Source organism: Ipomoea nil, unplaced genomic scaffold (assembly GCF_001879475.1).
Source record: "Ipomoea nil cultivar Tokyo-kokei standard unplaced genomic scaffold, Asagao_1.1 scaffold3069, whole genome shotgun sequence".
Classification (NCBI taxonomy): Eukaryota; Viridiplantae; Streptophyta; class Magnoliopsida; order Solanales; family Convolvulaceae; genus Ipomoea; species Ipomoea nil.
The window spans coordinates 4,413,023-4,438,395 of NW_017619497.1; the positions used below are offsets into that span (position 1 = coordinate 4,413,023).

The window sequence follows — 25,373 nt, forward strand, 5'->3', positions numbered from 1 at the left end:
AACATTCTTTCCATATAGAATTTTGAAGGGAATGTGATTCCCTTCAATTTTTTAGGTTATGTAAGATAACCTTGGCTATTTATACATTTTGCTATTTAAATTCTAATTATTTAAAAATATATATTTTATGTTAGCTTTTATATATATATATATATATATATATATATATATATATATTATGTATGTATGTATGTATAACTCTAAACCAAACATGATTATATTACATACCTTAATTTTAACCAAACATAGAAATCTAACATTCTCTAAGGTAATCTAACCTTCCGTGAACCAAACGACTCTTAAAGGTAAGGTTCTGTGGACTTAGAATTAGTCTGACAAAATTAGAATCACCTAAGTATAAAAATTTAAAAATAAATTTTTTTTAACTTTTTGGGGGCTTGTGATAGTAACGAAATTAATGATAAGAAATTGTTAATTTCATATTAAATTGGTATAAAATTTAGGAAATAAATGAATTCTTCCAGTCCCGAATTAAAACATCCACATATTAAGCTGATGAAGAAATATTTTTCAAGATTGCATAATTCACTTGTGGATAACTAAAATCACTAACTACATGGAACAACTTAATCAAGTTAGTCGTAATTACAAGGTTCTACAAGTAACACATTTATGTTTATATACTTATTAATACTTTTTTTTTTTTAAATGGCATGGAGTACAAGTTTTAGTACAAAACTTTAAAGTAAATGATTTTTTTTTTCTTTTTGTTGTTGAAAAAATTTCACCTTGAGTTAATCTTCCAAACTACACTAACCTTTTACTTTTCATAAAAGTATAATAATTCCAATAATAAAAATTCAGTACTCTTTTAGGGAGATCAGAGAAAGGGATGATATGGTAGATATGCATGTTTTCAATAGCGTTTTTAACTTTATGATAAAAAATATCCCCAAAATAATGCTATTTGCCCATAAGAAACTACAAACCAAAGAACATACAATGGATCCTCCAAATAATTAAACGAAAAAAGAGAACAATAAAGGAAAGCAGAAAATCTTTCACCAGATAGATATATGATCTCAACATAAATATGCATAGCATAAATTGAGGAAAAACATCAGTGTCCTCGTCCAACTTGTTCCAGTTTTGCACAGCTAAAACCTAGTAACTCAACCCCCTCCTTTTCACCCTACACCCTACTGTCCCCCCCCCCCACCCACCCCCTCCAAAACCCATATCCAACCATACTACAAAACACTATATCTATGTATTAAGTTCCACTTTAAGGTATTTTCCTCTCCACAGATTTTCTTTCTTCTTCTCTCACCTGGTCTGGGCACTACCTAGCTTGTAATTTGCATACCCTTTTTTCTGTTCTTTTTCTTGTACGAGTTCAAAGGTTTCCCAGAAGCCATCTCATTGTATAAAGCTGCTTCCTTTGATTGTTTCAAGAACCCTAAAACTTGCCTCTGCAGATACTATAATTCTTGTTGGAATACAAAAAAGCTCAGCTTTGGGGTTTAAAGTCGGTTTATTGAGTTCTTGTACGTAAAAAGAGATATATAATACATACACATATATATAGCTGGATTTCTTCTTTGGGTTTTGTGAGTGGGAAGAAAATGAGTAAAGGGAAGAGTGAAACAGTGGCAAAAGCACTCCTCAAGAGCCTATGCTGTGGCAATGGATGGTCTTATGCTGTCTTCTGGGGTTTCAACCAGCAAAATTCCTTGTAAGTTCTTTGGTTTTCCCTGCTTATATTCACACAATTTTTTTTATATTATATATGTTTTTTTGTAGAGTCTTGAGAGAGAGAGAGAGAGAGGATTTCTATGATCATTTTAGAACTTTTGGTTTATGTGATCCCCTTTTGTCGTTTTTCCTTTTGTTTGGTTTAGCTTTCTTTGGGTTTCTTCAGTTTTATATTCTTGCCAGCATTGATGAATTGAATTGCAGTCCTAGATAGTAGAATAAAGCGCAATCTTTTGAAATACTAAACCCTCCTTGAAATTAAAATATTCTTCTTGAAATTTTAAAAAGTTGTTTGACAAACTATCACACTCACTGCCTAGCAGCTAGCTAGTCTGATCTTTTGCATAAGATATGAATCTTTAACTTGGGTGATTTTAAAGATATTTTGTTGCATGAACATGGGCATTTTTTGGATTGAAATGCCCTGATTTTAACTACAAAATAATAAAAAGATTCAATGTGGTAGATACCTTCTTTTTCTTTTCTTAATTTTTTGGTGTGACTTCAAACTTTTTTGCCAGATTCTTGACACTGAGGGATGCCTACTATGAGGAGGAGATGGGTGGGTTGATTGATGATATGCTTCTGCAAGTTAATATACTTGGCAGTGGGTATGTCCAATATGCTCACAATCTTGTAGATTCTTGTGAAAAAGTTGCAATTTTTTTAGGAAAGGCTTATGAGGAAATGTGAATTTCAAATCTTGACAGGGTGGTTGGCCAAGTTGCTTTTACCAAGAATCATAAATGGATGCTTTCTGACACCAATTCTGTTTGGCAGAGCCACCATGGCTTGGCTGATAATTGTGATGAGTTGTTGCAGGTAAGACTTAAGAGTTTCTCTTCTTGCAAATAAAAAGATGTTTTTGCTAATGAAGATCTGTTAGTTTAGTCATTTTGGATGCAAAGATGAGCTAAAAGTACTCCATTCTTGAGTGTTGATTTGGTAATTTGCAATTTGATTCTACAGGATGATGATTCTGAATTCTATGGGCAGTTTTCCTGTGGGATTAAGGTATTTTGCTTTAGTATAAGTTAATGATGTGTTTTCCAATTAATCTTTACTAGTGATCTGGGAATTAGCTACTCCACTATGGATTAATCCAACTTTGTTTTCCAGACAATTGCAGTGATATCTGTTGAACCATTGGGGGTTGTACAATTTGGATCTAATCAGAAGGTTAGCATTTACCAATTGTCTTCAGTTTATGCTTAAACTCTTTTCGGTTTATAACATATCCATGTTTCTTGTATCTGCAGCTTCCAGAGAGGATGGAGTTTGTGGATGAAACGAAAAAACTCTTTCAGGGGACAGATATTGAAACGATTTTTGCTCAAAGTTCCTCTTCATCAGCAAATGGAGACGTTTTTGGCCTTAGCGGGTCTCTTGCTTCATCGATATGCAATTCTTCCTACTTTATGAGCCCCGAAGCTCTGCCAAGCCCAGACTTTGTAGATCCTATAATGAATATGGTTCAATCGTTTCCGGTTGAAGCCTTCTCTCTATTTGATGACCAGTTCCAAAATGGCGGTGTAGAAACTCAGACCAACTTCAGCAGCTATGGCTTCCAACCTTCATGCAGCAGTGTGTGGGGGCTTGAAGGTTCAAGCTTAACTTCGTTACAGGGAAACATCTTACCCGGAGCGATTTCTCAGGATTGTGACAATGCGTTTTGTGCGTTGCCAGACCAATTTGAGTATTGCACAAATACAGTTCAAAACGTCTTGGAGAGGCCGGTTATGACTTCAACACATGAATTAGGACAATCTGCCTTTGATGAAGTTTTGGATGGTTTTGGGTGTAAAATGCCCGAGAAATCAGACAACATTAGAAAGCCAGCAGCAACAAGTGGTCAGCAGTGGGATTTTGGTACTTCGATTTCAGGGTGCACCTCAGAGCACTCCATTGGTTCCAAGGATTGGCCATCGAATCGATTATTCTCCAAATTAGGCCTAGATCATCTTTTGAGCGACAATCCTAGTAGCTCGTGTTCTTTTGTTGGATCTAGTTGCAATGATCAGTTATCATCGACAAAGAAGAGGAGAATCGAACACCCTTTAGCTAGCGAGAGAGAAGTTACAAAGTTGGAGACTATAGTATCGTTGATCGGTGAAAATTGCAGCACCAATGTCATGAATACTAAGGATCATGAAAAACCGTCAAAAGCAGTCAAGAAAAAGGCAAAACCAGGAACTCGACCCATCCCAAAAGATCGTGTAAGGACCTACGAACGCCTTGCAGAGTTGAGAGAGCTCATTCCTAATGGTGGAAAGGTATATCTGATATTCATTCTCAATTCTCGAATTTCCTATGTTCTTTATACCTCTGAAAAGGGAAAGAATCTTACTCTCGTGCATTTATTGGATCGTATTGCAGATGAGCATCGATCGCTTGTTGCATCAAACTATAAAACAGCTGCTTTTCTTGCAAAGTGTCACGAGGCTCGCTGAAGGACTTAAAAAAACTGAAGAACTAAAGGTTGTTTTTTTAATCAAATGCCACATATTCCTGAACAACTAAAAGATGTTATTGCTCGTTTTTCGGTAGTTATCAGTTATTAACTTTCATGCTAATTGTCTAACAGGATAAAAAGGGCCGGAAAGATTCCAACTCCAACAGTAATACTAACGGAGTAACATGGGCCTGTGAAATCGAGAATCAAACAATGATTTGTCCCCTGGTAGTTGAGGATCTTTGTACTCCTGGCCAAATGCTTATAGAGGTGATTTTTAAGTCATTATCTTCATTTTTTCGAAAAAATTTGAATTTGTATTGATCTTAACTTGTTGATTCAGATCCTGTGCCAAGAACAAGGTTTCTTTCTGGAGATAGTGGATGTAATCCGAGGTTTTGGCTTGAATATATTGAAGGGGACCATGGAACTTCGCGAGACTAAGATATGGGCACACTTCATTGTCGAGCCTGAGGTAAATAACGGAATAAAAACCCAATTAAGCAACTATATTTTCAACTTCCATGGGGAGCCGTTTTCACTTATTTAAACGAGGTTTCTTTCAGGCAAATGCGTTTGTATCAAGACACGAGCTATTTTCCTCGCTTCTTCAACTTTTACAACTCTCGGGGCCTAGTGAGTTACACGCAAGAGATCAGCTTGGTAATGTTAGAGATAATGGAAGGCCTAGTACATCGAGCAATTGCTCCGAGTCTGCTGTGCCCTTTCCTATTAGCTTGCCCGAGGGCCTATATTGACGTTTAAAATATTTAGACAGGTAATTTAAACACTTTGACTGTATAGTTAGTTCTCGTATTGGTCTCTACTGGAGAAGAAACGCGGAATATAATGGGGAATTGATCACTGAAGAGGCATGGCAGCTAAGTATATGTGTGTTTTTGGGTAAATATATAAGTAGGGTGGAGGACTTTATTTGGCTATGAGTGAAGGGAGCATGCTTGCTAAGCAAGAATAGAGTAATGGTCCTTATAGGCTAACAGTTGATTTTGTTTGTAACTTTATTTCTTGCTTCTCTTGTAGCTTTTGTATCATGAAATTGTGGCTTTTCTGCCCTTTTTGGCTATTTAGAAGTGATTGCAGAAAACCAGCAAACATTATTGTGTGTTCACAAAATCCATTGCTGCAATTGGTATCTACTGCAAAATATGATCCCAATTCACAAACTCAATGTTAGTTGACACTTTTGGGCATGTTAATAGTCGCACGTTTGACAAATAAGAGAGAAATATATAGGTTTATAAAGTCGGACCTCTTTATATCTCAACCTAATGAAGCATAAAAAGTCAATGCCGCCTCCACTGAGGCTCAAACCCACGACCTCCCATATGGGAGTCGAACTTTAGTGTCATTTTTTTTAGGTAAAGACCAACTTTAGTGTCATTAGACCACAAGATCTTGGCACTCTTTGTATCTTTATGAATACATCTCTTTATCATATAACTTAATAAGTAATCTAAAAATCCACCGCCGCCAGCCGGTGACACTACCTCCTCTTCTCGCAACATCTTCGATATTGTCTATCCAAACACAACCCCGATAAATACCCTACAAACAACCTTTCACTTTATCTCTATGAAATTTACTTCCTCAAACTATTTGTTTTGGAAGACTTAACTTGTTCCCTTTCTCTGCGATCAAAGTCTCAGTGGATACATTGATGGCACGTTGCCGTGTCTGACTTCATTTATTAAGGCTCTGGATGAGTGTTCCGTTGTAGCTACGCTGCGGATAAGTATTCCATTGTAGATGTGCTCCGGATGAGTGCTCTGTTGTAGCTGATCTGCAGCTGAAAATTTTGGTTCGTCAAGATTCTTTTATTTTGTTCGAAGCATCAAAGGAACTACAATGAAACTACATCTTTACAAAAAAATAAAAAAATAAATCAACTGGCTGACATCTCTACCAAATCACTAACGACAACAAGGCTAAATAATCTAAGTGACAAGCTCAATGTTCTCTACTCTAGAGAACTTTAAGCTTGAGGAGGCGTATTAGGATACCAGACCAGAATTCATTCTCACTCTCCATATATTATTAGGAATATTACAATTTATCATTTCTATCCTGACCGGAACTCCATGTACTTTATACCATCATCATCAGTTGATTAATAATAAGATCATTCTCAAAACTATACTATTATTCTTATATAGACTAACTAATTGATTGAATTCATCTTTTAAGTGTAATTTGGTCTGTGTGCATACCTGTAGAATTCGTGGCGTCCTAACAGGGCACCTAACCAAAGCACACAGACTTCTTTAGATTAGCTAAAACCAGATATCATCTTTTAGATACTTGAACTAGCCTTTCAAATAAGTGCACTAAGAAAAGGCACTAGACAACATGATAAGTGTTCTGGTTCAAGCAGTAAAAGCCAATGAAACTTATGAAATCACCAAAAACATCATTAAATTATCTGGAGATTACAAGGGTCCACATCCCTGACCTAACTTTGCCACAGAACCATAAGTTGGGATTATTTATTTCAAGATAGTGTATGATGACAGGACCAAGCAAGGTGGTGTTGGTGGAGAACAAACTTCTTTTACATGCAAAATTAATAATTTATTTTGCTTCTTGTGAGCTTTGCTTAAATCAAGAATGCATATATCTCTTTTGGTGAAACCCAATGGAGAAAAGGTTTCAGATTCACTATATCTTTAGCTGGAGTGGAATTTGAGCTGTTAAAATTGAAATCTTGATTAAGATTCTAAAGATTGCTCAAAAACACGAGAGGGTAATCTTACCAGTGTTTAAAATCCTCAAGAAAGGCTAAGAGGAATCTGATAAGAAAACCACTGATGTCAAAGGACAGACAGAAATCGGTTTAGGTAAAGGGATGACCTAAACAATAGTTAAACAAATGCCATTTGCTTTATTGTGTTGAATGCAGAATAACGTGTTACTAGCTGTTCTTCATACTAAAGAATATCATTCTATGAAAGTGGCATTTTCATACTATATAGTTTTTTCTACAGGTCACATGCCTTGTTACTACTGCTACTTTGGAGTGGATTTGCTTTACCAAAAGTCTTGTACTTTTCTGCACTATTTCCAGCATTTTAAAACTCTCTGTAACTAATTCATGCATATAACTACTGTCTCTGTCCATATTTCATTTCACCGGTGGGTGGGTTTTCGCGTCATGCAATCCATTCATGGCCTAACATGAGAGTTAGCAGTCCAGAGTGCTTTATATACGTCGCATTAACATTCTAAGTGGTATCAGAATCTGAGAGGAGTGTGTCTTCTCTCCCATAACGATTCCCAGTTACATCGTTATCTAGTTTTAGCCTTCAAAATGAATAACCAGAATACAACAAAGGTGGCTGAAGGTTCATCTGAAGTTCTGCCACCCCAGACAAGCAAACTTGGGATAATCTGGATGTGCTTGATTGATAAAACGGTCTTTAGACTGTGGAGATTTTTTATGCAGGCATGGGATATAGGGTGTAAAGAGCCGAGAAAAGTTATCCATGGCCTCAAAGTGGGAATAGCTCTTAGCGTCGTCTCGCTGTTTTACTATATGAGGCCTTTGTATGATGGTGTTGGAGGGACAGCCATGTGGGCAGTTTTGACAGTTGTAATAGTTTTTGAGTACACTGTGGGTAAGGCTCCAAATTCCAAAATGGCGAAAATCGTTTTAACAGGTTTGGGGAAAGTGAGGCTAGGACTAATAGTTTTGTGCTGTGCTTTCCAGGTGCTACCATTTCGAAATGCTTAAATAGAATCATGGGAACTTTTCTTGCTGGATTTCTTGCTCTGGGGATTCATTGGTTTGCCAGCAAGCTTGGAGCAAAGATGGAGGCTGTAATCGCGGGAACTTCTGTCTTCCTACTAGGTATGTAATATGTTTGTAAATCTGTCTTAATTGGTTCTTGAACTTACTTATTTACTGTGATGTTTCAATAGTTTCTGCAGCAACTTTCTCTAGATTCATTCCATCTGTGAAGAAGCGTTTCGAGTATGGAACTATGATCTTCATCCTCACCTTCAGTCTGGTTTCTATATCCGGATACCGTGTGGAGGAGCTGTTTACTTTGGCTCATCGGAGGGTTTCGACCATAATCATAGGAACTTCTCTGTGCACTCTCTCAACCATGCTTATTTTCCCGGTTTGGGCGGGCGAAGAGCTTCATCTCTTGATCACAAGTAACTTGGATAAACTGGCAAACTCTTTAGATTGTAAGCTATTCTCTTCTGTATTCTTCTTTGAAATCATTTCTGTTGGATTGTCACATTAGTCTCAAAAACTTGCTTTAATTTTCTGGTTGCCATATTAGGCTGTGTAGCAGAATACTTTGATGATTGTGGAGAAACCAGCAAGAGTTCCCAGGAATCTGCTAAAAGTGTGGCAGCTTGCAGATCTGTGCTGAATTCCAAGAATACAGAAGACACAATGGTAAGAACTGGCAACTGACAATTTCATAAACCGTTCAGACACATCCTGCTATTTAACTCCTCCACCAAGTGATAACGAGATTTTGTATTTATACTATACAGGCAAATTTCGCTAGATGGGAACCGGCTCATGGGCAATTCAACTTTCAGCATCCCTGGAAACAATACCTTAAAATTGGCGCCTCGATACGCGCCTGCGCCTGTTGCATCGAGACATTACATAGCTGCATCAATCAAGAAACCAAGGTAACAAAGTAGCACAAAGTTTCAAGTTCGACTCCCATTGAAGTTTAGACTGGTTTACCTTATTCTGGTCTTTTACTGACTAGGGTTATGGGGCGGGATTTACCTAGTGCACACCTTTCAAATATAGTAACGTAGAAAGTTCACTCATTTCATATGTTTTTTTGTTGAATTATAGGGTTCAGAGACTGTAAAGAAGGCTCTCAGTGAAGCATGCAAGGAGCTAGGGTCTAGAACTTCAAGCATACTGAGAGAGCTGGCTTCTGAGATCAAGACTGGGAGCACATTCCCCAGGGTGGATATACTAATCCAAGAAAAGGACAGCGCTATCCAAGAACTCCAAGAACGTTTGAAGTCCATTTCAGTTTCTGTAATTCCGCGACCTCCAAGTTCTGCAGGGACAAAGTTATTCCAGAATGAGGAGGAGAAAGACTCGGATTTGGCACCAGCAGCTTCATGCAATGCTGCTGCTATTCCTCTTGCAGAGGCCATTCCAGTTGTGGCATTTGCTTCTCTAACAATGGAGGTGGCGATGAGGATTGAAGGGGTGGTGACTCAAGTTAAAGAACTGGCAAGATTGGCAAAGTTCAAGGCCGGGGATAGTGAAATGCCCAAACAAAACCAATGTAGTAACGTCTAAGAGCATCTTCAATAGTTAAGTTTTTGCACAAGTTTTTAGAAACCAAGTAAGAAAGAGGAGAGAGGAAAAAAAAACAAAGGTTAACGCGCCCAGCTAGGCGCCCTGGCGCACCAGGGAGCTTAATTGTTTTTTTGGTGGGGTCCACTAGGCGCTCTGGCGCACTTCACACGCACCAAGGAGCTTATTTGTTTTTTTGGTGGGGTCCACCGATCAAAGTAAAACCATCCTCTTCTGCATAAACACAACATTTTCTCTCCTCCGCATGTGCTTTAAAACCTACAAAAACCATTGAAGAACCTCCTATTGAGGATTCCCTAAGCCTTGATTACTGAAGTCTTAGTAGGGATTTGATTTCTGTAAATTGGAATATTTTAGATCTAATAGTTGTAAACAATTAGTACCTAATTTTTTAAAAAATGATAATTTATATGATGAGTCCAGATTTTTCTGGACTTGAGCTATATTATTATTGTGTGACATTTATACTTTGCTATAATTTTTTTATATTTTATTTTGGATTGGAAAATCTAGTTATCATTAAAAATATGGTTTATGAAAATTGATACAGTATATGTTTTGATGTGGGAGTCAAGTTTTATTTCTTTTAAAGTCAAAATCGATTTAATTAATACATTAAAGTGAAGGACCTAATAATGTCACTTGATTAAAGTAATATTGTCTTTTAAAGTTATTTTATTTTATTATAGTATATGATAAATGAAAGCCTTGGTCTAAATAAGAAGATTTAACTTATACATCACAAAATTAAGCTTATATAATAGAACATGATATTTTTACGTAAAAAGCAAGGAAAAAATTGTAAAAATTTTTTAGATAGTGTCGAGTTAAATGGGATTCCACTATGAGATTATACATTTTATATTCATGTAGAAGATGAATGGATAAGGGGGGAGAACGAGAGCCTAGTACAGGTTTGTCCATTTTATTATTGCTAGATAGAAATCGTGGGCAAGGTGTATTGTGTCTCCCATTTCTTTGTTTTATTGTCCTTTTATAACTTAAGACGATCCCAAAAGAAGTTAACTTGATTTAATCCTCCAAATGGATTCTATAATGCCTTGGGCTAATTTATTTGTTTGGGTTCCAGCTAATTCGAATGTTGGGTTATTAAGATATACGGAGTATATCATATCATTTGTGTACCATAACCCCAACACGGGCAAATTATGCCCTGGACCCGTGTCCACAGTGAATTGTGGACACGGGCCCAAAACGACGTCGTTTTAAAAAAAAAAAAACGCGTCATTTAGTTAAAAAAAAAAAAAAAAAAAAAAAAATCGCGCGCGTTTTGCCGTTAACGGCGTTATTTTTTTTTTTTTGGATTATGAATGTACAGTTATGTCGTTATGAATGTACAGTTATGCCGTTATGAATGTACAGTTATGCAATTATGAAATTATGAACACAGAGCTCTAACATTATGAACTTACAATTATGAACATATATAGTGATAAAATTATGATCATGGAGCTTTAAAATTGTGAATATAGAGCTTCGAAGATTATGAATGTACAGTTATGGAGTTATGAATCTACAGTTATGGAGTTATGAATCTACAGTTATGAGATTATGAATCTACAGTTATGGAATTATGAATGTACAGTTATTGATCGAATTATGAACAAAGAGCTCTAACATTATGAACTTACAATTATGAACATATAGTGATAAAATTATGAACATAGAGCTCTAAAATTGTGAACATAGAGCTTCGAAAATTATGAATGTACAATTATAGAGTTATGAATGTACAGTTATGGAGTTATGAATGTACAGTTATGAAGTTATGAATGTACAGTTATTAATAATATAGTAATAAAATTATGAACATATACTCCTATGAAGCGGTCTGGAATTTAAAAAAAAAAAAAAAAAAAAAAAAAAAAAAAAGATAACAGTGCCTAACGGCACTGTTACCCGTGTCCAGCAAGCATGCTGGACACGGGTCCAACGCATAACGATTGCCCAATACGATCAAATTTATTTTTATTCATATGTAAGATAAGATATGTCAATCCCTTCTAAATTTGATTGCAACATTTGTTAAAATTGTATTAAAGTTGAAGAACCATTATGTGTAGCGTGAGGTTCAAATTTCACTAGGAACTTAGGAGGCCAAGAAGACCTTGACTGATTATAGGTAATGTTGTAAAAATCAATTAAGGCGGCTGCCTAGGTCCTGATTAGGCGTTCGGTGTCCCTAGGCCGAGGATATTTCAGTCTTATGTGACTTTTAGTCGGCTGACTAGGCGCCCTAGGTGCCGAGTTGGGCGCCTAACTCAGTTGAGTCGAGTGTTTAACTTGATCGAGTCGGTGCCCAACTTGGCCGAGTGAATTTTTTGCCTGCTTGACTACTTCTTTTCTATATTTCTCAAGTCATGTACTTAGCTAATAATCTAACATATGCAATTGAATAGTTTGAGAGATTATAATAGTCTAATAACTCCTAACCCTGAGTGGGAAAAGTGAAAATGATAATCTTAGATTACTCGGATGCTTAGGCGCTAGACGCCTGACTAGCGCCTTACGTCTTGCGCATTCTGCAACATTGATTAGAGGAGGTGGAAGTCCCTTATGCGCAAAATGTACAAGTAGGAATGGATTATGGGGACTAACAAGCGACTCGTTACTACCTCATCTAGCACCTCTTGGGTAAGAGCTCCGGAGTTTAAGATAATTTATCATTCCTCATGTATAAAAAAAAAAAATTAAATTTGGCATGAAATTGTTAACTTTATAAAGTCAGTTCAAAATGATCAATAAGCTTATAACCCTAAGCAATAGTTATTGCGTAAACCACGGTCGAATAACGTCGTTTTGCGCAATTTTTTAATCACGCAACCTACTGCAACATACATTTTTATAATTTATAATGTATATTATTTTAATGTATAATGTACATTATTCTAACTCATAAAGTCAATTATTTTATCTCAGAAATTTCACTATTCTAACACATAATATACATGATTTTAAAACATAAAATACATTATTCTAACACATAAAGTACAGTATTCTAACTCATAATTTACATTATATATTCTAACTCATAAAATTCAACGACGTCATTTTGAAATGTGGTCTACACGATAATTTGCCTAAGCCTAAGAAACTGCAATCATTATTGCATAACACCATAGTCCACACAATTGTGTGGACCATAAATAAAAAGTACATTTTTAATATACTAAGGGTACATTATTTATGTATGTAAGGTACATTTTTGAAAGTACATTTTTAATATACTAATGCACCTTCAATATAAAAATAATGTACCTTCAGTACAAAAATAATATACTTTTAATATATTAAAAATGTATCTGATATTCATGATCCATACAATTGTGTGGACCATGGTCCATGCAATAATTTGCCAAGAAACTGGGCTCAGTTTATCATTGTAGGGCCCAAAAGATGACAGCCCAGTTAGCGCCCTCCAACAAAGAAAAGAAACATTCCCGGGGTTTCCAGTAGGAATGGCCTCTGCGATTTGCGACGAGCCGACGACTCCTTCCACACTTCGACCGGCGACGTGCGGCAGCGAATAAAACTTCCGTCGAGGCGGCGACCGACGATAGGTATGTCTTCTAGTCTAGCAGTGGTATAGTTACGCTTGTAACAGTTTGCGACCCGGATAGCTGCTGCTGCTACGGGCTACGGCGGCGGCTGCTGCTGCTCCGGACTGCATTTTCTGCAATTCCCTCAACATGCATAAGATTGATTAATAGCCTTTTTCTCACAGAATCTGGCTTTATCTAACACCACTCCTGAGATTAGTTCATACATTTGTAGTTTTTATGCATAAGATGACTTCTGATAAACTTGTCTAAAAATAAAGTTTAATAATAACAGTTTGGTAGATTGGAATCATTGGTAACATATTATTGAAGTTTTTTGCAATGTTAAGAAAAATCATTACACTCTACAATTGGGTCGTATCATAATCAGTACTATTAATCTGCTTCATCTATCCCTAATTGGGACTAGTATCTTACCTTGCTTATGAATGCTAATTTGCTATAATATTCATAAGTGTTGGTTCTTACTATTTTTTAAGTGTTTGTTCTTATATTGTTATAATATTCAATGTTAGATAGTTAGATGTTACCTTGTTTTTGTGCCTTTGTGGTTGTTGATTGATTGTAATTTTGTAATGTGATTCATGGATTTGTGTTCATATACTTATGCAGTTATGTATTAGTTTTGTATTAGGTATATTTTTAATTTTTTTTAAAAAGGCTTAACATGTAGGCCTTAAATCTCAAAGCCTATTTAGGACTACTCACAGAGCTCTGCAGCTTCGAAGAATTTCATTTCTTGTCCTCAATTCGGACTCGACTATTGAGTTTCTCCGATGCCGGATACCATTGTCACCTCCGGCGAGACGCCGTCAACTTCCTCGCAGCTCAACTCATCTTCGCGCATAATATGCCGCGTGTACGTATGCCATCTTTACACTATATTTCTGTTGAACTGTTTAATCTCTCTCCCATATATTCAGCGAAAGTGGAAATGTCTATTCAATTTCAATGAAAAATTAATAATGTATAAGTTATAGACATGGGTGTAGGGGATAGCCAATAGAGGGGCAGGTATATGCTTACTAAAGAAGACAGAAGAGTGCTGAATAGAGAAATAGGATTTATAAGGTATCCCAATCTGAATTCAGATTAAGGATTAGTTGCGTTCAGTTGGAGTCTGAAAACTTATATTGATAAAGCTTTGCTGCCAATGGCTGCTATACTAAATTATAGTGGATCGTTGTTATGGGGGTGTTAGATAGAGTGAGCTCTGAGTTTTGGTGCTTTCTTTTTATTTGTCGAGTGACAAGAGAAACTCGCAGTTACTACTGTGTGGAGGTAAACCAGCGTAGGTTGCGTCAAACCGAGAAGACCATTAAGCCGCTCCCACTGGGAGTCAAACTTGTAACCTTGTGGTTACCAAGCCAATAGCCTGACCAACTTGGCTAGGTTTGCCCCCAATTTTGGTGTTTTCTTCACATTCAAGTAGATAAATAAATTTTTTTTACCCCCAATAGGTCATAAAATGGGTAACTCACATCTACTTCTCGTGCAGATGTCAAAAGCAATTTTCACTGTACACTTGCCCTCGATGCAATACACGCTATTGCTCTCTTCCATGTTATAAGGTGATGGAAAAAACCCATGCTTCTTTTAAGACATTGTATATGGTCTTTGATATGTATCTTTGGATATATTAGCATATGTCCATACTTTAGTTCTTTAGTAGCAATATGTTCAAATGCTTATCTAGTACATTTTCTTGTTATTGATTTTGACCGTCTGACTCTCCCAGTCACATAGCCTTCGCTGCACTGAGTCTTTTATGAGGGAGAATGTTATGGAGGAACTGCACCAATCACAACCAGATGAGCAAAGTAAACAGAAAATGTTGGGAATACTGAAACGACTGCATTCAGAAGATGAGATGGAATCTTTGGACGAAGATGGTTAGTGTTGTGAACAATATAAAGTACATTCTCTATGTTATTGATAACTGATGCAGAATTATAATAGGTTTTGGTTTTTGTGCACTGGATCTGGCATTCCTTTTTCCCAGGGAATTAATCTATGTGAAGTTGATTTTTTGTATTACTTTTTAGATTATAGGAGTGAGTAAAAAGAATTTAAACTCAATTTTTCCAGATATAAAAGGTCTTTTTTCTTTTTTTTTTTTCTTTCAATTGTCTCAGAACCAGATTTCTCATGGTCAGAATCAACTATTCAAAAGATCCTATCTGGTATGCCACTTACATTTGACACCTGTGCCAATGAATTTGTTCTGATTCAATCTAATAGGGGCACTTAGTCTTTTCTATTCACAGGAAATGAGATAAGTCTTGATGATTTAACTCCTGAAGAGCAGAAACGTTACCAAAAAGCCATAGCCTCAGGTGAGCTGAGCAAATTGATTAAGCCATGGGAGCCATGGTGGACGAAGCAGTCAGCCAAATACATCTCTCTTGGCCAGGATGGAACTCAACTTGTCCAGCCGATTTCTAAAGAAGAATCCGATGATATTGAAAGTGAACCTTTGCATGACATTCCACCTGGCCCCGAATCACCATTACCCTCGGTTAGTAAGCTGAGTGTCGCCACACCATCCCCATTATTGGCAGTTCACCTGGTTGACATTGTATACAGTTACTGCTTCACCCTTCGCATATACAACGGGGACTGGCAATCCGACCCAACAGGATCCGCCACAGTTTTGCTGAGCGTTTCTTCAGTTATGGGTGAAGGTGCAAAACCGGAGACTGTACTGGAGGCTCTGTCACATTGTTTGGAGCAAACATGCTCTCCCGCTCTTAGACACATGGGCGGCCTACAACTCGGATTCAGACTCATCGAAGATGTGATAGAACTTCTCTATCTCGGTGGTGCAGCCTTAGTTTGCTTGCTCTCTGATCTACAGAGGCTGATTCAGTCGGCAGAGAAAGAACTAAAGTCTGCCAAACAACACAAGTCTGAAAGATCAGAGATGAAGAAAAGGCTTAGGTCTGCTGAGAGGAAGGTTTACTTCATTATGTGCTGGGTTCACGAGCAGACTGGCGACGCATGGTCTTCCTTAGCTGCCATTGTCAAGGTGGAGCAGAGTCATACCATGGAATACGCGGGAACTGAGACAAGTCTCCCAAAGAAGGAGATAGCAGAACGCGTTGGGAAGCCCTTTATCAAGGAAATCCAATGAGAGCCCGCACGGGCTTAACTCAATAGTTCAGTAGACAATATTTGGGAGTAGAAAAAGGAAATCCAACGAGGCGAATGTTCAATATGTGATATGAATTTATGTCCTTCCTTAGCTTAAATTTTTTGCATTAAGTTTTGTACTATTGGAATTGAATTATATTATTATTAATGAATTTGTGTTGACAAAGAGTGGGAAAATAATAGTTCTAACTGATGAGTTGACACAATAATGATATAAACAGGGTGATAGGTTCAGGTTCTAAATATAAATGTGAATATGATTTTTAAATGAGTTAATAAAAAAATTATCATTAAATCTAACAAAATACTAAAGATCCAATTCATAAAATGATATTATGGACCTGCTATTTACAGATGAGAAAAGAACTTCAACATCTTGGCGTCGCCCAGGTTTGAACCGGAGACCTTCAGTGTGTTAGACTGACGTGATAACCAACTACACCACGACACCTTTAGTGGTCAGAAATCCTTATTTTTATAAATATATATTTTACTCTTTAAGAGAGTAGTGGCAATTCTGCTTTCCAGTTGTCAAATGGAAATAAATCTTTAAAAAAGGAATATATGCTTTAGAGGACTTTTTCAGCCTCTGCAACTTGGGTGTAATCATGAGAAAGGTATAGAAGTTCACAAGTAATTCCGTCAAAACTGGCGTTAAACTCTAATAATATATAAATTATAAAGGGTCAAATTGACAAATTATAAGAATAAAGCTACATGGATCAATTTTTTTTAATTAATTTATCACCATGAATTGGTCGATTCATCACCCATCGTTAAAAAAAATAAATATGTTTATATTGTCATATATTTTGGTGAAAATTTTTCAGTAACAAAAGAAACTCGCGAATCACAATAATGTGCACATGATAAATTACTCTTTGTACCTCTAATCAGCAAAGAATCACAAGTTAGTAAACAAATTTTGTAGTTACTAAGTCAATAAATTATCAATTTGATTAAAATTTCATCCTTAATATTTTTTTAGTGCACAAGAAAAATCGAAAAGTCCTAAGAGTTAATAAATTCTCTTTGTAACCACATTTCTAGTACCTCATTCAAGGATATTCCTTACACCTTCCGGGGCTGAGAAAAATCAAATATTGTTGAAGAAGGTTTATAGAAATTAGAAAGTGGTTGGTGTAGAAAAGGAATAAAATTATATAAATATTGCATCGTGATAATTTACACATTTATTAAATGGTTGTTTAATCATTTTCTAATTTTAGTGTGAAGAGAATTCTCAAATCTCAAATCTGGCCTCCATTTCGTATTTTCTAACCTGACAGTGAAATCTGAATACAACTTGGAATCAAACTCCAATTCCGAGCTTTTTTATTTTTTCTCTATTAATATTCCTTTTTTTTTTTGGGGAATAAAAAGTCGTCTTCTTCCTCTGTCTCCTCCGATTCTCGACATTTTCTTCGATCAATTGCGGTTTGGTTTTCGGCTAGGGTATTGTATTGTATTCTTCTTTAGTTTCTAGGGTTTCAATTCGGCGCTCTAATTTTGAGCCCCTGATTTCGATCACTACAATATGATGTGAAGAAATCGAAAACCTATCGGTGTTCGTTGGTTCGTCAGCAGTTGTAAGATAGAATAGAAGATGGCGAGAAAGGGGATTGGGATTTTCAGCTTCCATTCGCAGAGAGTCAACATGTTTGTACGCGAATTCCGATTCGGGAGAATTGTAGATTCATATTCTGTGGCCTGCGAAGCGTTTTCTGAATATCCGTTTCTCTAATACGCTCTTTTCCTCTTCTCCTTTTTCTTCTTTTGTTTGATTCTTTGGGGGGTGAATTTTTTCGTTTTTAGTCGATATGGATTTGGGGGCGTCGGGGTTTGTTTTTCCTTTGAAAACCAAAGGAAAGTTCGATGCTGCCGAGGCCGATGTTGTTGAAGTTTCGTCTAATAATCGATACAGCCGGGTACTTTCTCCTTCTTCGTCTCCATCATGGCCTTACTTTGGATTCCTCAAAGATGAAACTTTAATTAGTCTTCTAAATAATTATGAATTATAGTGATCTTGATATGCTTTTGATGGTAAACTGTCTTATCTGTGCATGGTGGTAGCAATTTTTATCATATTGCTGCTTAATGTGAGCATATATATGTATATGCTTATTGACTGAATGATTGATTATTTTAGTTTTCTTGATTCTTTTTTTGTTGGTGTTTGGACTATATGTTCTTAGTTATTTACTCCTTAACATGTTGGGTTTGCTGGTGCCATCACCTTTTTCTTTGTCTTCTTTCCTCCAGTATAATGAAATCTTGGGAAGAGGAGCGTTTAAGATTGTGTAGGTTTCCTGCTCCACCTCTTTTTTCTGAGCTCATAGATTGCTCAATCTTTCAAAATATTGCTTTTGTGTATTATAGAATTAACTTTCATTTATTGGTATTTGTAGATATAAAGGGTTTGATGAAGTTGAGGGAATTGAAGTTGCTTGGAACCAAGTCAGTATAGACGATGCATTGCAGTCTCCTGCCAATCTGGAGAGATTGTATTCTGAGGCTCACTTGTTGAGAACATTGAAGCATGAGAACATCATAAGATCACTGGACTCTTGGGTGGACGATCAGAACAAAACGATCAACATGATCACAGAGTTATTCACTTCAGGAAGCTTGAGGCAGTAAGTTATACCTACATAGCTACACACACAAACACGCTGTGTTATTTTTGTGCTCATATTTCTTCATGCTTTTCTTTCCATCTTAAATTAATTGGATATTATTTTTCTTTTTGATGCTCTATTGCATAGATATCGTAAGAAACATAAGGTTGTTGACATAAAGGCCATCAAGAGCTGGGCTAGGCAAATTCTCAGAGGTTTACACTATCTCCACAGTCACAATCCACCTATTATTCATAGGGACCTGAAGTGTGATAATATATTCATCAATGGGAATCATGGTGAAGTTAAAATAGGAGATCTTGGATTGGCTACAATAATGCAGCAGCCTACTGCACAAAGTGTTATTGGTAACCATTTCACTTGCTTGGAATTGCTGGTCCATATTCGTTGACATGAATTATTAACCAATCTTTGCAACCTCTTATTATTTTCTTTTTCATTCAATCACAAACAGGAACTCCTGAGTTTATGGCGCCTGAGCTCTATGACGAAGAGTACAATGAACTTGTTGACATTTATTCTTTCGGTATGTGCTTGTTAGAGCTGATAACATGTGAATATCCCTACAGCGAGTGCAGAAATCAAGCACAAATCTTTAAAAAGGTTACTTCGGTAAGACCCATTAACTGCTAAGAATTTACGTGTGGATGTAATTATATATGGAAGTGTTCCATATATTTCTCATCTAAATATTCTGAGAATTGTCCTTCCAGGGCATAAAACCTGCAGCTTTGGATAAAATTAAGGATCCTGAAGTAAAGCAATTTATAGAGAAGTGTTTAGTCCCAGCATCTGAACGGTTAAGTGCTGCAGAGCTCTTGAAAGATCCATTCCTTTCATGGACAAATTCAAGTGAACTCCAATCTGATGTTATGCAGAACTCAAATCATATGTCAAAGTCCATAAACTTGACTAAGTCTGATTCTCTTTCAATGGAGATAGATCCCACTTCCAGAAAGTTATCAAGTGTTCCTTGTATAGAAAGCAGCGTCACTGAAATTCCTCAAGTCACTGAGTTTCTTAGGTGCAATGGGAAAAATGAATTTAGGTTAAGAGGGGAGAAGTATGATGAAAGTTCCATTTCTTTTAGCCTGCGTATTACTGACTATAGCGGTATGTTATGGTCCTGTTGAAGTAGTTATGGGCAAGTTGACTTAATATATCAATAACCTTTTACATCTGTCTTTTGGACAGGTCAAGCAAGGAATATTCATTTCATGTTTTTCCTTGATCATGATACTACTGTCTCAATTGCTGGGGAGATGGTTGAACAACTTGAATTGCCAAACGAAGATGTAGCATTAATCGCGGACATGATTGATTGCTTAGCTTTGAAACTCGTACCAAGTTGGAAATCTTCATGTGGAAGCTTAGGTGCGGGCAAATGTCCATATGACAACTCAATTGCTGTTGCAAGTACTTCCAAAAACCATGAATCAAATTGGGTTTTTGGCCAAGGATCTGTGGAGCAGCATATCTTTTCTCATGCATCAGGAGGGAAGAACAATACTGAGGAAGTAGACAAGGTGAATATATCTTCAGAACATGGAATGTCAGCCTCTCTAGATAAGCACAAGAAGCCCCTAGGCAAAGTCTATGATGAAACTAAGGGTTTCAAAAATGGTGGCCTTAGCTATGATGGATACCCTTCTGAATTTATGATGAGTGAGTGCACAAGGGATTCGGGGATCTCCTCAGCTGGTTCATTCACTACCATGTCCAATGATATGAACATATGCATTTCTTCTCTCTCCATAACAGACAAGGATAATGATAAAGATCATTATCTTGATCTCAATCAGGAAATCGATGCCATTGATATGCAGTATGAGCAATGCTGTCGAGAACTTGTGAGGATGAGGGAGGAGGCAATTGAGAATGCTAAAAAGAAATGGATTACCAAAAAGATGTGTCCTTTGACTATGCAGATTCCTTCATGCTACTATTTGTCTAATTAGTGCAACTACTTGTGTGTGGATATTTTTCTATAGAAACTGCTCTGTTATTTAGACCAAATTTGATTCATATACTACATTGTGTATTTGGACCAAATCTGATTCATATACATACTACATTATGTGACAAGAATTGATTGGATATTTGAACATCTAATTGCTCTTAGGCTATAAACATCTATTCACATGTTACCCTGAAGAAATGCATCCCAGCAATTATTGACTGTGTCTAAGAGGATTGAATTAGAGAGTGAAAGGTGCCATTACCATAAAGTTGCAATTATTTAACAAAGACATGTCACAACACCCATCATGCGACCTCCATGATAAAGAGCTAGTTCCCTTTCACCTTACTTTTCTTCTTTATTTTAATGAACCTTCAACTTGTGTTGTATTGTTAGATTATGATTATCTTTGACAGCTCTACAGCCTCTACTAAAAGGAGGATCTTCTTTTATTTTCTAAGGGCAGAAGAAACTAGAGCTTCCTGCAAGGCATTGGTTTTTGGTCTCTGAAGTGGGCTCACAGAAAACAAGTCTTTAAAGTGGGCCCCACCAAAAACAAAGAAGCAGCACTGAGGCGCCCAGTCGGGCGCGTGCATTACACACGCCTTAACATGCACAATTATATATATGATTTTTTTTCCCTTCCTTCCAATCTTCTATTCTTAGTCACATCGCAAAAACTCCTCAAAAACTGAGGATGCTCTAAAAGTACATTGCAATGAAACTGATAAACAAGAAGAATTGTGAATTTCAATGTATGTATATTAACTAACAAATGATCTCAAACATCCATGATTTTCAATACAATAATTCCAGACAAGAAACCACAGCATTTATGCACAGCGAGGAACAATAAATGAAGGTTTTTTGTTGAAGGGAATGATTATCAATACTAAGATGTATGAACATCCACACACCACCCACTGAACACCAACGTAACACACATTGAATGGGAACTGAAAGTGCAGAGTAGGCTACCAATTCTCCTTCATGATCTTTGATTTTTCAAGTATGAACTTCCCTTCCTTGTATTTTTGTGTTTCTTCATAAGCGCGTTCATACTTCCACCCCAGCACCTCATGACAGTCGAAGCAATAGATATCAGCAACGGTATGGAGCCCAGTCATGAGCTGCCTATCCTCTTTTGAACCTACAACCACGTTCATCGCATGCGAGAATAGAAATGCTCTGCCATTTTTTCCCTATACGCGTGGATACAAATATATCTTTAAAACCATAAACAATGGCATCTTATTAACAAAATCAACTAATAATTACAAACAAAATCACAGAACACAAGTATAATTAAACTCCAAACGTAAAGCAATTTCCCGAACAGCATTCATCAATTTCAATTTTAACCAGAATCAATAACACCATTTTTCATTGGTATACATAATTAGGTAAATATCTTGGTCCTAGCAACACTACATTCCCCCTTTTTCTCTTTGCCAATCAAGCAAGGAATTGCTCATTCTAACAACGCTAAAAAGATCAAAATGCAAAATTTACAGTGTGATTGTTTAACTGAGTTGAAAGAATTGAAGTAAGTCCTCACCTGAAATGCTTTAGAAATGACATCATCATGAAGAGCAACCTGGTTTTTACAGTTACAGCAACTGTACAACCTCAGACCAACAAACTCAGCCATTGATGATCAACCCCACAAATTGATAGCTGCTGAAACTCAAGATCATTCCAAACACACAAGAATATAAAAAACAGATCGAATAAAATAAAATTCCAGTAAAACCAAGCTCATTGGAACATGGCAAAAGACATTTACCCTTTTTTTTTTTTCTTAACAGAAACTTGGGAAAGTTTATGATGGGTTATCTACTCAACCATCCTTCATTACAACGCCACATCCCATCCAAAATAAAAATTAAAAAAAAAAAAAAATCAAAATCGAGGATCGAAAAGGCAATGATGATCGATTGGGTATGATAATCCATAACCACAGATTGAGCAGAATCAAGATTGCAGAAAAGTAAGATAATTGAGATTGAAATATATAAATGCAATGCGATGATGAAAATGAAGTGGATTATGGTATGCGTGATCTAATGCGAACCTGGTAGTTTTGGCATGGTGATTGCTGAGAGAGTAGGGTTTGGGTTTTGGTGTTTGTGTACGTAAATGATGTTTTGGAGTTTGGTTAATTCTTAATTAGAAGACAATAATAAAAGTATTATGGCTCTGATCTCCTCTGAATACTAATATACTATCACATCAATTTACGAGATTGCCACGCACATTTTACACCAAACTACATAACGTCGCATTTCCAACATTATGCCTCACCATATATGGTAACGTTCCATTTTCTTTGTTTTTTTTTTTTTTCTTTAAGTTGGGGAATGTGTTGGTAACATTTCAAACTGATCATCTGACGATTGAAATTTAAGTAATATTGGTTCTCGATCAGTTAGTATTGGCGTTAAAATGGAGGGCAAAATGGGAAATTCAGCTTATTTACTCCATTTTAATTAGTTACGACCCCATTTATGTAAATTGCAAAACTTTTCTATAAAAACTAGGTACTTCTCTCCTCAAACTGTGATCAAAATGTGGATCATAAACAACAAAGGTCAAAATAGTTCATCTTCATATTCAAACTTTCCAAGGCAAAGATTTCACCATGAAGATGTTGTTCATTTCATTTTTGTCAGTGTGGCACGCAATGGAGCATCCTAACTTCATGGAGTAATGAAAATTCGGGTGGGAGATTGTGGGTTTGTGGAGGAAGCAACATTAGCCAAAATTGTTTTCATTTTATTTTTTATTTTTATTATTAGTTTGAAAGTTTTATGTTTAGAATTTACGTTTCTAGGATATACTTGAGCAAACCATTATACTCTTTAAATCCACAATGAGATCAAACCATTCTTGAAATCCACATCGGACCATATCTTGTAATTTTTTTTTTTTTTTTGATTTAGATATCGGGCGTTAAAATTTTATTCATATTCAAATCGAAACCCGAACTAACCAGGATTTTATTATAAATATAAAAATATAAATTATATGTTTAGTTTTAAATGTATTTCATTGTTAAAAATATATTAATTTTCAAAAATCTTTTAGTTATTTATTAATATTTTGTCTTGTTTTTAGATTGATAGTATATTTAAAAAATATAAATACACAAATAAAAAAGTATGGAGTATTAAAAAACTCAAAATTGATAAAAATAAAATTTTGGGTATATCCAAACTAACCCGAAATAATTTCACCTAAAACAAACATATCCGAATTAAATTTGATTTAGATATCGGGTGTCAAAAAATTACCCAAAATTTTTGGATATCTGAAATAAAATTCGAGTATCACCCAAAACAAACCGCCACCAACCCCTGAAAATCGGAATGGTAATAAAAATAAAAATAAAAAAAATACTTGGTAATTGCAATAGGCTTAAGTTGAAGGAGTTACTTTGTTTGGTAGTAAATAAGAATCAAAATAAATAAATACAAAATAATAAAAATAAATTATATATATATATATATATATATATATATATATATATATATATATATATATATATATATATATATATATATATATATTTTGAAATTTCATATTTAATGCATTGATAATGAATTTTTATTTTTATTTTTATTTTCATTTTTTTCTCTCTTATTTTTGATTCCATGTTCAAAAGTATAAGTAAAAGGGTAATAAGTTTTGTAATTACTAAATGATTTGACTTCAACCCTAATATAACAAAAGTATGCGAACAAACATGGTAATGATATCAAAACTCATAGTAGGATGCAAAAGTCCACAACCAAACTCCACCATAGTTTTTACGAAAAAGTTTTAATTTGCAATCTGCAAAAATAGGGTCGTAATCTTATTAAAATGGAGTAAACGAGCTGAATTTCCTATTTTGCCCTCCATTTTAACGCCAATACTAATGGAGGACCAATATGGCTTAAATTTCAATTGTTGGATAACCTTTTTTTTTTTTTTTGTGCAATTAAAAATAATAGAATCAATTTCAGAAAAGACCATACTACTATTTTAGAAATGTCCTCTCTCCTATATACAGGTTCGACTCCGAGGGTGGACAAGATGGGCACCCGCCCTGGACCCAACAAAAATGGACTATAAAAAATGTTCGAAGGCTAATCAAAAATGTTTTTTTTTTTAAAAAAATAAAGAATTATATATATACAAAAATATTATTTATTTATTTGCAATTAACTCATACAATCCTTTAACTTTCGGATCCTTGTTTTTACTTCCCGAACCTATAAAAGAATAGGACTGATCCTACCTATATATGAATATTTTCGTTAGAAATCATCACATTGAAAACAATTACAATATTTTTTTCCAAAGAGAATAAAATATTTTGAACATGAAACATCTTTTACTATAGAATAAGTATGGCGACAGGGTTTCCAACAATCCTCTTCCTTGGCGCAACCATTATTGGATTTTGGAGACTTCCACAAACAGTAGTTAATATGCTGATATGTCGGATCGGGACTCAGGAACTTAGCTGCGCATCGTCAAAATTCAATATCCATTTAATTAT

At 35.7% G+C, this 25,373-nt stretch overlaps 5 protein-coding genes, 1 long non-coding RNA gene and 1 other non-coding gene across 17 annotated transcripts; 4 read left to right on the forward strand and 3 right to left on the reverse strand.

Annotated features, from left to right (window-relative positions):
- Positions 1-1,251: 1,251 nt before the first annotated feature.
- Positions 1,252-5,273, forward strand: LOC109165489 (transcription factor bHLH157-like). Of its 6 annotated transcripts, none has more exons than XM_019314283.1 (11): positions 1,252-1,696; positions 2,238-2,327; positions 2,427-2,538; positions 2,686-2,730; positions 2,836-2,895; positions 2,976-3,989; positions 4,093-4,194; positions 4,301-4,438; positions 4,512-4,643; positions 4,735-4,799; positions 4,854-5,273. In XM_019314283.1, the coding sequence occupies exons 1-11, from the start codon at positions 1,587-1,589 to the stop codon at positions 4,924-4,926; spliced, it is 1,941 nt and encodes a 646-aa protein (XP_019169828.1). In that variant the 5' UTR covers positions 1,252-1,586; the 3' UTR covers positions 4,927-5,273. The 6 variants fall into 6 exon arrangements, with proteins under 6 accessions (XP_019169828.1, XP_019169825.1, XP_019169826.1 ...); XM_019314280.1 differs by having other exon boundaries at positions 2,976-3,407; positions 3,441-3,989; positions 4,735-5,273; XM_019314281.1 differs by having other exon boundaries at positions 2,976-3,088; positions 3,131-3,989; positions 4,735-5,273.
- A 2,175-nt stretch (positions 5,274-7,448) lies between these two features.
- On the forward strand, positions 7,449-9,930 carry LOC109165492 (aluminum-activated malate transporter 10-like). The gene is made up of 7 exons (XM_019314286.1): positions 7,449-7,800; positions 7,893-8,033; positions 8,105-8,377; positions 8,476-8,594; positions 8,696-8,839; positions 9,015-9,472; positions 9,791-9,930. Exons 1-7 carry the CDS (start codon positions 7,494-7,496, stop codon positions 9,792-9,794), a joined length of 1,446 nt encoding a protein of 481 aa, XP_019169831.1. The 5' UTR covers positions 7,449-7,493; the 3' UTR covers positions 9,795-9,930.
- A 1,855-nt stretch (positions 9,931-11,785) lies between these two features.
- On the reverse strand, positions 11,786-24,548 carry LOC109165496. Its single transcript, XR_002051554.1, has 3 exons — positions 24,538-24,548; positions 23,372-23,373; positions 11,786-11,940 (listed from the first exon to the last, which is right to left on the reverse strand). It is a non-coding gene; the product is annotated as an uncharacterized LOC109165496 (long non-coding RNA).
- LOC109165493 (zinc finger HIT domain-containing protein 2) lies at positions 12,930-16,394 on the forward strand. Of its 2 annotated transcripts, none has more exons than XM_019314287.1 (7): positions 12,930-13,075; positions 13,749-13,934; positions 14,574-14,646; positions 14,814-14,967; positions 15,211-15,258; positions 15,343-16,206; positions 16,276-16,394. In XM_019314287.1, coding segments are annotated over exons 2-7 (1,224 nt in total). In that variant the 5' UTR covers positions 12,930-13,075; positions 13,749-13,851; the 3' UTR covers positions 16,278-16,394. The 2 variants fall into 2 exon arrangements, with proteins under 2 accessions (XP_019169832.1, XP_019169833.1); XM_019314288.1 differs by having other exon boundaries at positions 13,796-13,934.
- TRNAV-AAC lies at positions 16,606-16,679 on the reverse strand. The gene has a single exon. It is a non-coding gene; the product is annotated as a tRNA-Val (tRNA).
- LOC109165491 (probable serine/threonine-protein kinase WNK10) lies at positions 17,450-20,976 on the forward strand. Of its 2 annotated transcripts, XM_019314284.1 has the most exons (7): positions 17,450-18,156; positions 18,491-18,528; positions 18,637-18,864; positions 18,994-19,214; positions 19,322-19,479; positions 19,581-19,980; positions 20,062-20,976. In XM_019314284.1, the coding sequence occupies exons 1-7, from the start codon at positions 18,049-18,051 to the stop codon at positions 20,823-20,825; spliced, it is 1,917 nt and encodes a 638-aa protein (XP_019169829.1). In that variant the 5' UTR covers positions 17,450-18,048; the 3' UTR covers positions 20,826-20,976. The 2 variants fall into 2 exon arrangements, with proteins under 2 accessions (XP_019169829.1, XP_019169830.1); XM_019314285.1 differs by lacking the exon at positions 18,491-18,528.
- On the reverse strand, positions 21,566-23,011 carry LOC109165494 (protein yippee-like At4g27745). Of its 4 annotated transcripts, none has more exons than XM_019314290.1 (4): positions 22,902-23,011; positions 22,614-22,676; positions 22,386-22,504; positions 21,566-22,029 (listed from the first exon to the last, which is right to left on the reverse strand). In XM_019314290.1, the coding sequence occupies exons 3-4, from the start codon at positions 22,476-22,478 to the stop codon at positions 21,802-21,804; spliced, it is 321 nt and encodes a 106-aa protein (XP_019169835.1). In that variant the 5' UTR covers positions 22,479-22,504; positions 22,614-22,676; positions 22,902-23,011; the 3' UTR covers positions 21,566-21,801. The 4 variants fall into 4 exon arrangements, with proteins under 4 accessions (XP_019169835.1, XP_019169834.1, XP_019169837.1 ...); XM_019314289.1 differs by having other exon boundaries at positions 22,386-22,507; XM_019314292.1 differs by lacking the exon at positions 22,614-22,676 and having other exon boundaries at positions 22,902-23,008.
- Positions 24,549-25,373: the final 825 nt, after the last annotated feature.